The sequence below is a fragment of the Neofelis nebulosa genome, chromosome 2 (assembly GCF_028018385.1).
Source record: "Neofelis nebulosa isolate mNeoNeb1 chromosome 2, mNeoNeb1.pri, whole genome shotgun sequence".
NCBI classification, from domain to species: Eukaryota; Metazoa; Chordata; class Mammalia; order Carnivora; family Felidae; genus Neofelis; species Neofelis nebulosa.
The window spans coordinates 51395989-51408099 of NC_080783.1; the positions used below are offsets into that span (position 1 = coordinate 51395989).

Genomic DNA, 12111 nt, shown 5'->3' on the forward strand with positions numbered 1-12111 from the left:
CTTTTCTCTTCCTTCTTCTTTGGGACTCCTACAATATGAATGCTATTACATTTGATGGAGTCACTGAGTTCCTTAAGTCTATTCTTCTTTTGCATAATTCTTTTTTTTTTTCTCTTTGGTTCAGCCTGATTACTTTCCATTACTTTGTCTTCTAGCTTATTGATTCATTCTGCTTCTTTAACACTTTCCACAAAGTATGTTTCTCATTTTGTCTATAGAGCCCTTTATCTCTGCTATGTTATTTGTGTCTCTGTGTTAATGGTCTCACTGAGTCTCCACTCTTTTCTCAAGTCTGGGTAGTATCCTTATAATAATCAGTTTTACACTCCCCATCAGGCACGTTACTTGTATCTGATTCACTTAGATCCTCAGTCATAGCCTTGTCCTGTTTTTTTCATGTGGAAAAATTCCTCTGTCTTCACATTTTGTGTTTCTGTGCCTGTTTCCCTGTGTAATGAAAGTCAGCTATGTCTCCCCTTCTTGAGGGTAATGGCCTAATGAAGGAGAGGTCCTGTAGTGCCCTGTATTGTAGTATCCCTTGTTCCCCAGGACCTGCTGCTCCTGGGAATGTCTGCAGTGTGTGTTGTCTGTGCTCTGCTGTTGTGTCCTGACTGCTTTATCCTCCAGGCCAGCCATCTGCAGAGGCTCTGCCTGTCTGTTGTAGGTTGTGTTTGGTCCCTGGCCCAAATGTGGTATATTTTAACTAGGTGTGCTCTGGTCTATTTGTGAAATAGGAAATGTCACCACTGCCACTGGAACCAAGGCCTTGGCAAATTTGTGTTGGGAGTGTGGCATTGGCAGGGGTTTGGGCCAGCCTTCTTGGGGGAGATCCCCACCATGCTGGGACTCAGACAAGTATGACTGGGAAGGGTGGTTCCACTAGGGTGCAGGAGACAGGGCTTGGTGTAACCAAGTTAGGGAGCAAGTTCCCTGGGTACTACACTGGTTACCAAAGGTAGCCCTGTGCTTATGCTGAGTGGTGAGTGAAGGCAATGGCTCTGCCAGCTCCTTTATTCCTGGAGAGGTCTCTCTGTGAAGGCTGCCTCTTTGCCACATAGTCAAAGATGAACTAACCTCCCTATTATGTGCCCCATGTTCTCATTAGATCGCTGTTTCCACACTGTATGTCCATAGGCTGTTTGTCCTTCCTTTCCTCCAGGAAGTAGTCCCAATGTCCTCCGAGCTTTCCCAGAACCAAACACACTAACCTTTAACACTCCAGGCCTTAAGTCCCATTGGTTGTAAGAACTCATGAAATTCAGGCCTTCTCACATTCCAAGCCAATTGCTATAGGGATTAGTTTTCCCTGTTAGTCTCTTGCCCTTCCCTGGGACTCTGGCTCCCTCCTTACTGCAACAGCCACAATCCATTTCTCTCCCAAGCTGAATCTCCACACTTCCTACCTTCTTTTATGTGGCCTCTTTTCTACCTTTAGTTGTGGAGCATTATCAGCCAGTCTTCAGATTGGTTTCTGGGGTGTTTAACGACATATGATAGCTATGTCGTTGTGTTCATGGGACATGGTGAGCTGAGGGGACTGCTACTCTGTTGTCATCTTCCCCTCTCAGATTGTTCCTTTTTCTTAATGTAGGTTTTTGACCACTATAAACTTACACTGGAACTGCTTTTGTTGCATCCCCTAAGATTTGGTAGGTTGTATTTTCATTTGTCTCCAGGCATTTTGTTTGACCAATTGATAGTTCAGTAGCATGTTTAGTCTTCACACATACATCATTTTCCTCGTTTTTTTTCCCTTGTATTTTACACCATCAGAAAAGATACTTGATAGGATTGAAAACTTCTTAAATTTATTAATATTTGTTTTATAGCCTAACATATGATCTATACTGGAAAATGTTCCCTGTTCATTTGCAAATGTCTATTCTGTGACTTTTGGGTGGAAAATTCTGTAAATGTCTGTTCATCTGGTCTAATGTTTTCTTTTTGATTTTCTGTCTAGATGACCTATCTACTGATGAAAATGGGGAGATATATCCTATTATTGCTATTTCTACCTTTAAGTCTTAACATTTGCTTTATATATTTAGTTGCTCCTAATTTAGGTGCGTAATTGTTGGGTTGATCCCTTTATCATTATATAATGAGCTTGTCACTTATTACAATCTTCCTCTTAAAGTATATTTTGTCTAATAAGCATAGCCAGATCAGCTTTTGGTTTCCACTGGTAACAACTTCTTCCTTCTCTTCACTTCTGAGCTAATGTGTGTCCTTAGAGTTGTAGTGTTTCTAGTAGGCAAGCAGATCATTGGGTGTTGTTTTTTTAATCCATCCAGCTATTCTATGCATTTTGAATGGAGAATTCATTTATATTTATTGATGGGGAAGGCCTTACTATCATTCTTAATTGTTCTCTGGCTGTATTATAGTTCTCTTGTTCCTGCTCTCTTGCTGTCTTGTGAGTGTAGATATTCATTTTATTCTATTCTCGTTAACTTTTGTGCATCTATTACAGGTTCTGCTGTGTGATCACCATGAGTCTTACATAGAACATCTTTATATACATCAGTCTGATGCTAACAATTAAATTTTACCCTCCTACAAAAACTACCCTTTTACTCCTTTGATGTCCGAATTTAAGTCTTTTTAGTATGAACAATTATAGTTTTACGACCTTTGTCTTTCAAACTTTATACCAGATTTATAAATGATGGAACCACCAGCATCACATTAGAGTACAGTGATTTTAAGTATATACTTTGGCCGGTGAGATTTATATTTTCATGTTTTGTATTGACTAATGCCTTTTCATTTCAGTTTGAGTCCCATTAATATTCCTTGTAAGGCTTGTCTAATGGTGATGACTTCCTTCAGCTTTTGCTTATCTGGAAGACTCTCACTTTTAATTCTGAAGGACAGTTTTCTGGGTGTTCTTGGTTGGCAGTCTTAAAGTTTGCTCCTTGTTGTGATATTGCACCAGGGGATGGGGTTAATGATGAGATTGTGCCATAGCTTCTCTTGCCCACTCCAGTGTGTGTATGTGTGTGTGTGTGTTCTCATTTACCTGATGTGTAAGAGTCACTTGGCTGGTGTCTGGATTTCTTTCAGAGGGAATAGTTTTGTACATATCTGTATGTTCAGTGTGTCCATGGGAGAAGGTGAATTCAGGAGCCTATCTCACTACCTTCTGTTGGAACCGATACATATATTTTAGTATTTTACCTCCTCACATAAAATGTTTGGAATAGCAGTTATTTAATGAAGAGTTCTCTATCAGTAATTAACATGGAAAAATTTTTCATAGACATTAGCACAGATGTTTTTGAATAGGTCTTTTGATCTTTTTTGAAGAGGACAGCAGGTACTAAAGAATGATCAAGTGATCAGACAATGCAATGAACTGATCAAGATACCATATCAGCTAGTCTGGCATCAGCCTCTAGCTGTACTTTGGGTTAATCACCTTTCACAAAATGGATCCAACTCCTTCCTAACAAGGGGATGGGGTGACAGGATATGAATCTAAGTGCAAATCTACTGTTAAATATAAAAGAGACTCAAGTTGTGAATTACTAACATTTTTAGATATCATAATACAGTTCTATTTAGAGTGGTGGTTGACCTGTCATTACTCTTACTGAAAATAAGGTATTCACCAGAGGAATCTGGGTGTATTTAAAAGTTTCAGTATATGGGGTGCCTGGGTGGCTCAGTTGGTTAACGTCCAACTCTGGCTCAGGTCATGATCTCGCGGTCCGTGAGTTCAAGCTCCGCGTCGGGCTCTGTGCTGACAGCTCAGAGCCTGGAGCCTGTTTCAGGTTCTGTGTCTCCCTCTCTCTCTCTGACCCTCCCCTGTTCATGCTCTGTCTCTGTCTCAAAAATAAATAAACGTTAAAATAAAAAAAAAAGTTTCAGTATATGTGGAAGTAGCATATTACTACAAAGATCATTTCCTTTTCATCTTCAGAATCACTTATAGGAATCACTATAGAAAATTTAAAATGCACTTTGTTAATTTAAACTTTGTACTATTTAACAGTTAGGTTGGACCAAGTAAGTCTAATTTAAGACATTTACCTGGTAAATGTCTTACCAATTTACCATTGGTAAACCTATGGACTAATTATACAAAAATTCTCTTAAAATGGCTTAAAAATATTACCTCATTAAAGACTTACATAAATGTAAATGTGTCCCATGGGAAACAACACAGCAATTCTGATAACTGTACCTAAGAAAATGCCTGCTTTGAATACTGTTAGAAAATGCAAAAATTTAAGGAAAACTTTTACCATATAAAAATAATCTCATTTTTTTATCTTAATCATATACTTTAAGTAAAAACGATATAAAAGACCTTAAATAAAATTTGAGTAATTGGAATAAGTAAGCACATTAATATAAAAAACACAAATTCCAAATTTCCTATAGTCACATATTTAAATGTATCTAATTTCCAAATACAGATGCCTGATAGAATACTCCCTGGCCTGCCAGATATGGTGCTGTGATACCCAAGGCCAGCTGCACACAAAAATGGTGTTTATATACACACACACACACACACACACACATATACATATATGTATATATATATACACACTATTTAACATGACTACCAGCAGCCCTGGCTTTAGAGCCAATTCCACAGGCACATACTTAGACCAAGTTACAGGATACATATTGTTTACTAATTTTTTTTTTTTACTGCCTAAAATGTTTCTTAATAAGTCTGGAATTATATGTATGGGTAGTAGTTTAGGTACCTTTAAACCTGTTTATGGGTTCACTGTCAGAACTGTGAATTATAGACACACGGGAGACAGGGACCATCCCTTGGATTCCTTTTACATATGCTTCACTGTCCAGCACAGTGGTATTCAAATAATTGGTACATTAATTCAATAAATATTTACCAAGACTTCTTTAGGTCTTCGATTTTGACATTCTTATAGAAGCAAGCCAACTTTGAAAGATTTCTAGGCAGTGAAAATTTAATAAATGAAAGACACTTGCCATTACTGATCATAATTCAGAAAGGCTGAATTAAGGTTAGAAGTGGTGGGTGTTCTGAAACTGCCCACGTATATGATGTGGAATCCAAGGTTAGGACTCCAAGGATACAACTGAAGCAAAATAGGAGAGAATATGAGGGATTGGGTTAGATTTGAAAATAAAATCTGTTTTTGTAGAAATTACAGTGATAAAATTATGAGGAAATATTGGGGAAGGAGATAAAGTAACATTAAAAAAAATAAAACGCTTCCAATATAATAAAGTAGAATCCTAGTAAGTTTTTGAGAAAACTGTTGTTGTTTAATTCACTGACCTCTTTTGATCAGAATTTTTACCATTCCATAAACTCTCAACTGTAACTAAATAACTGCACTTTACTGACAATGTTTTGTGAAAATGTGAGCAAAAAACTTCTTTGATTCTTTTAGTCTGAACAACCGAAAAATTAAAAGATCCCATCCTTAGATTTATATAATTGATTTTCTTAAAAAAATAAGTTCAGTTATGACAATATTTATCTGGAAACAGCAGCCTCCAGCAGCAAACTAACAATTGGAATAACCACAATGTCATTATGAGTCATAGTGAACCAAGCCTGCACACTTTTTGTATCTGAGTAACAAATCAGACAAGAGTGAAAAACGTCAACTATGGGGAAGGGAAATAGAGGATCTACATCAAAACAAAGTCCAAAAGGCAAAACCATAAATATTAGAACAATGCTTCAAAAGTCAATTGCTATCACAGGGAAAACATTTATGAAAGCAATTCAGAAAATAAATGAACATAGATCTTTAAAATATAGAACTCTAAATACTGATATATTTGGGATACTCTACAGTGCCCAGTTAATAGCTATAAATATTGTTTTCCTCAGGTATTTCTAGATGCTGTAGAAATCTATTGGATTTATTGTTAAAAATTTTTTCTCAATTGTGAAAAATTAAAATCAGTTCTTCAACCTTTAGAAAGGAAAGAAAAAAGAAAATCTCTTCACTATAATACAGCATGAAAATAGGGTATCTGCTTGTCACGTTGTGTGTTTTTTTTAAAGAAACTATGGTCAGAATCCATTTCACACAATCTTTAAAACAGGTAACTAAATGCCAAGTTTTTCTTTTCAGGCCAGCCACAAAACTTGAGGGAACAGATCCCAGACATGTATGTACATGACAGAGCAGGCTGCTGTTTGAGCCAGCCAGTTTTAGTATCATTTCTAGGGGTCAGCAATCCATGGCCCATGGACTAAATGGCTTGGCCTGTTTGTGCATGGCCCTGAGCTAAGAACAATTTTTAACTTTTTAAAGGGTTGTAAACAAAGCAAACAAAGGAATATGTGACAACTGTACATGGTCTACAAAACTTAAAATATTTACGATCTGGCCTTTTACAGAAAAAGCTTGCAGACCTTTCATTTATACTAATGTTGTACAGAATTCAGACAGTGCAATTCCAATTCCAATGTTCATTTTTTCCGACCCAGAATGCAGCAACGTCCTAAAGAGGTCTTCTTGATATCATTTGTTAGAATTCCTTTTCTCTTTCTTCTTCATCTTCATCATCATTAAAGTTCATCCTACAATAATGTAAAAGTGATTGAAAAAAAAAAGTATGAATTTACATTAAAATGTTGGTTACTTTATAGTACTTTATCTTTTAAAAAATAATTTAATGGATCACCATATGAAATATACCTTGCCTAAATGTAACAATGGAAAGGAAAAGGGATATCTCTTAGTTCTTACCTGCTCATGCAGATACTATCAATTACAGTTTTACAGTCATATTTTGGTACGTTTCTAAACTGAATTTCAATTCTGATATTCTGGCTATGACTAATAACATTTTCTGTTTCAAATGATTTTTTTTTGTTTTTTAAATTTTTTTAATGTTTATTTATTTCTGAGACAAGAGAGAGACAGAGCATGAGTGGGGGACGGGCAGAGAGAGGAGGAGACAGAGAATCCGAAACAGGCTCCAGGTTCTGAGCTGTCAGCACAGAGCCTGACGCAGGGCTCGAACTCACAGACTGTGAGATCATGACCTGAGCTAAAGCTGGACGCTCAACCGACTGAGCCACCCAGGTGCCCCTCAAATGTTTAACTTAAGATAAAAGTCACACTTTAAAACCTCTTGAGGAAGCGAAAATAAATCAAAACACCAGAAAAACATTTTTGTTTCCTAAACCCAAGGAAATAATTGTAACTATCTTTTAGATTTGGATAAAATGTAACCCTTGATACAGGATGTAAGGCTTTTTATACCAGAGTGTGCAGTTCTAATATGGTTCTATAAAGCCAGACATCTCTAGCCCTCCCCTCTCCAGAATATGCGCTGGTTCTTTTGTTCTTCTTTCACCTTATAGGGAAACAATCCAAGAAACTTCTATGTGATTTTATTAAGTTCCACTCAGAAAGCATTCCAGCATTCACGGACTCTTTGGTCTGTTTGTATGTCCTAGAATGACAATGACTTAGAAAAAATGAACACTTCTTCCAAAGAATAGCAGAGGTTGCACTGTTTGATAAAATTCTAGGAGGGGCTGAAATGAGTATGGGTTCTGATACATCCTGACTATACCAAAAGAAAATCTGCTATGCAAAGTATGTTACGAGGCTCCAGTGTATTTATTCCTAACAAGTCAATACTTTACATTTTAACAAAATCTAAATAATTTATGGCCATAGTTCACTATGTTTTAAATGGTTGTACTTGTGCAAATTTCTACACTTTTCAATATACAGAGGTTACATTCTGATTGTCCTATTTTTGAATTAAGAAACTTCAACTTTACTATTTTTTGAAGCTTCCATTGTACCTGTTTATTGATAAATATAAAGTACAGTATAAAGCTGGCTGAAGTCAGCTCTAGATTTAGTCCTTACCTTATCTCTCTTTCCATGATTTTGAAGATTTTTCAATTTTTCATATATTAAGGTAGCAATCTCTTTTGCATCTCTGGTATCTATTTGCTCTCCCCAAATGTTTCTCTAAAATAAAAAACATTCTTCTTATAATCTTTTAGGTGTCTAATCAAAACATGACATTTGCATCTAAGAAACTTGATTATTCCTTAAAGTTCTAAATGTTTAAAACTCTAATTTCTTCAAGGAAATAATGCTACAAAGCAGTTAACTCATAATTTACTTAAATATGATACTGTTATGAACACATTTAAAGTATTTCCTTGGAAAAAATGCATTGCCAGCTCTAACTAATCTAATCTAATTCAAAACAACTAAAATATAAAGAAAAGCCATCCCCCAGAGGACTCAAATCATTCTAATCTTATACATATGTCATTGGCACAGTTAAAATCCTGACCAACTACAACACTAGAAAGTAATGTGTATCTCCTGGTTTCCATCTGCCCACAGTAGGAAGGTGGCTGAAAAGCAGTGAAGGGGGCAGGTCAATATATCAAGCTTTACTTTGGATCTGGAGTCATTTGCTTCCTGCTTCCTAGTGGGAACTCCACACTATCTGTTAAGATCTTGCTTTTGTGTGTACCTGCCCACCTGGTCTGTACTGCTGTTAACTGCAATCACTATTCTGCTTTGGTTTTCAAATCTGGTCTGGTCTTCTGGATGCCACCTGTCTCGGTTTGTACAGGGATATTTTGGTGTCTAATGTCCTCGGGGCTCCTCTAGACACATGGTAACATCATCTTTTCAAAGAGCTCCTTCTATGGCCAGATTAATTCTGTGACTGCTCATTATATTGATACTTTGCTTACATCATTCTACCTGAGACCCCTACTTATGCTACCCATTTCTCAGCTATTCTGAGAATTAGAAAGCAGAGCTAGTGATTCCAAAGGGATGAAGTGAATTCAGATCCTGATATAAGCTCCTTTACTCTGAGATGTTTACCCTAGGCTGTTCTTAAGACAGAATTAGCCTCTTGGACCAATCAAAGTCCTTCACTGAAACATCTAGTTGACAATTCTAGACTTCTAAAATCCATCTAATTTCTTTAACTCTATTTTAAAATATAATTTCCAATAAATAACCTGACGTGTTAAGCTGATACTCCTTCTCAAAAAATATATTTATTTGAAATGTTTTACCATAAAACATGAATACATGGCAAATCCTTATTTATTTAATTACAATTCTATTGTCAAAAATATCATTCTTTTACTCAGGAAGATAGCAAAAGTCATGAGTATTTTCAGCTAGCAATTACAGTGGTTGAAAGATATATGCATTTATATAAATGATAGTAGAGGTTATTGCCTGAGTTTTAAGATCCATTGGTAAATGTCTAATTTTCTTTTTGGGGAAAAAAAAAAAAGCATATTGTCAGTGGCCCAAAGAAGGGAGTTGTGATCAAGCCATGGACCCTAACTTTTATTTTGTAGTCTAAACCACTAATAAATATTCCTCAAGACAAATGTTCAGGTACTAGTCTACTTCAAAAGTATGATAGTATTCTTTTAATTTTTTCCTTTCCTGGAAAAAATAATAATAAAGGTAACATGTTAATTGTATAAAAGTAGAAAATATAGAACTTCACAGAATATAATTATGTTGACTTCTCCACTCGGAAAAAACTACTCTAGTATCCTGCTATGTGTCTTTAGTAGTTTCTGTAATTCATTAGTATAAAAATTTTAAGGAGTGGATCATATCAACTTTGAGACAGAAAAACCTTTGAAAATCACTTGATGTATATGTGAAAAGAAGCTTCAGTAATATGCAATAAAATAAAACATGACAAAGGAAGGAGAAGCTAATGAAAACCTTCACACTAATAACAAACCTTTTCAACTGGATCTGCTAAAAGAAAGGCACATACGGGAACGCCAAATACATACCTTTGCTTTTTCGTAGGGATAAAATTTAACAGTTGGATAGGCTCTGATACCAGCTTTCTGGCATGTTTGAGCATAAGCCTGACAGTCTACTTTTCCAGCTTTCACTTTTCCTTTAATCATCTGAAAAGAGAGAAGTGGGGTTTGCCATTCACTGTGGCATAAACTATTTTGGCAACCACAAGGCAACATGATACTAAAATTTTCCCATCTTTGTAATAATAAAGACTTATTTCAAAAACTTAAGTTTTAATCCTTTCCATACTAATAAGATTGCTTCCAAATTTTTTAGTGGCTCTTATCAAGAAAAACTCCTTCCTGGTCCCCATACCTTGTCCACCACACCACAAACTCCTGATTCTGTCCTCAAACACCTTCTCCCATTCTCTGGTCTCACCTGCTGAGGTAACACTCTTCATTTTGCAGAAGGCTGTCAACACCTATATTCTCCAGTTCCTCTCTGTCAGGTGTCTTACATGCTCTTTGGGGTATGTGCATGTGGTCAAAACAGGATTCTTTTCTTAATTGTACTGGTTCCTCTAGCTACCTCCTTGCTTCTTTTTTTTTTTTTTTTGAGGTTAGTCTTTCATTGCTTTTCCTCCCTCATCATCTCATTTATCAACAGATTTTAGTCTAGCTTCTGTTTTTACTGCTCCCTCCACTGAAACTGCTGTAAGTTCTGCAGTGACTACTTGACCAAACTGAATGGACACGTTTCAGTCTTAATGGGTACCTGACATTGCTAAACATGCCTTTCTTTTTTCTTTCTTGGCATTTATCACTATTCTCTTAGCTTTCTTACTCCTCAGGCTGTACTATCTCATTTCTAGCATGGGGACCTCTTTCTACACCTGCCTCTCAAATTATAGTATTTAATCACAGTTGCATCTATGGTGAACACTTTTTTCACTGTAAGCAATCTCCCAAGGGAGATTTTATATATAAATGTGCCGAGATGTGCTGCCTAGCCCAACCTCCCCTGATTTCACACTCACCTATGTACTGGCCTGGTCAACTAAATAAGCATCCTGCACAGATGATTTCCAACACGGATCCTTTCCCTTTACCTACTCTTCCTTCTGTCCTATTATTCCCTCATTCAAGCCAGAAACTAGGGTCATCTTAGACTTCTTTCTCTGTCATACTTACCACAATTAATTGGACATTAAATCCTATTCTTTTATCTCTTTTACATTTGTCCCATTCTTTCTATCACCATTACCTTCATCACGGTTCAGATAACATCTCTCACTTCAGGACAATTAAAATACCTTTGCTGCCTCTAGTTTTGTGGCCAATGCCGGCTTATTCAAGAGGGGTTAGGGCAGCAGCAAAGCTGCATGCAGAAACACACTTATACTGAAGGTCAGAGAAATTTACAAAATGTTTATCTTTAACATTAGTTGACTTGTATCTTCAATTGCTTATAAAGGAACACCATATTGTTTCTGGTGCTCTCATATTGTTCTCTGGCCTTGCTGGCCTGTGTACAGTTCCATCCAAAGTGCTCTTTCTAAAATGTAAAATGGATCCTACCATATCCAATAGTTTTCCCCTAGTGCTTATACAGAACTTATTCTGAACAATATGAAATCACAAAGAAAGAGGACCAAACCTTCTCCTCCTCAATTATTTACTAAGCCTGAGTTTTTGCCATTCCCCTTCTGTGTTTACACTCTGGTAGTCTGGACCAACAGTGAAGTTGACCGAACATGCACCACTCTCTTGCATCCCTGCATCTCTGCAAATACTGTCCTCTCTGCTCGGAGGACTCTCTAGCCAAACTCCTGGTCATGTGGTAATTCTCATCTCAAATCCCAAGTTTTCGGTGGAGCCTTTTGTCTTTTCCTGGCAAGACTCTTTCTTCCTTCCATGTCCTTGCTCCCCTCTCATTTCACTAGAGCAATGATCCTGCTGTATTAAATGTATTTATTTGCATGTTATCTTCCCACTAGAATAAAACCTCAGACATGTAACTTTTGTCTTTAAATTTCTATAGCTCTAGTACTTACCGTAATGCTTCTAACCTAGTGCTTAGGATTTGTTGAATGATCTTTTTCATATTTAATAACTTTCTGGCATATCCAAGATATAGGTGTGTTATAAAATATATAACTAAGCTAAGTTTTTCAGTATACAAGGGAATGAAAACATTTTGTTAGAATTACTGGAGAAAAAGGAAGCACAAGAGGAAAAGAAGATCAAGTAAGCGGGAAAGATGAAGAACTTATTTGAAGGATGATCCAATAACAAATAATCTTTCATGACACCTAGGAGCTTTGAAGTCCCTTTGCTAAAAAATCCTGATGGGTTAGGATTGT

General features: G+C 36.5%; 1 protein-coding gene across 2 annotated transcripts in view; it reads right to left on the reverse strand.

Moving 5' to 3' along the window:
• Positions 1 to 5248: 5248 nt before the first annotated feature.
• Positions 5249 to 12111, reverse strand: part of DNAJC10 (DnaJ heat shock protein family (Hsp40) member C10) — a 53257-nt gene continuing 46394 nt past the window's right edge. For both annotated transcript variants that reach the window (XM_058712174.1, XM_058712175.1), the window contains exons 21-23: positions 9794 to 9913; positions 7860 to 7964; positions 5249 to 6550 (exon numbers count right to left, since the gene is read on the reverse strand). In XM_058712174.1, coding sequence (XP_058568157.1) covers positions 6539 to 6550; positions 7860 to 7964; positions 9794 to 9913 — 237 coding nt within the window. In that variant the 3' untranslated portion in view covers positions 5249 to 6538. The remainder of the gene's footprint in view (positions 6551 to 7859; positions 7965 to 9793; positions 9914 to 12111) is intronic.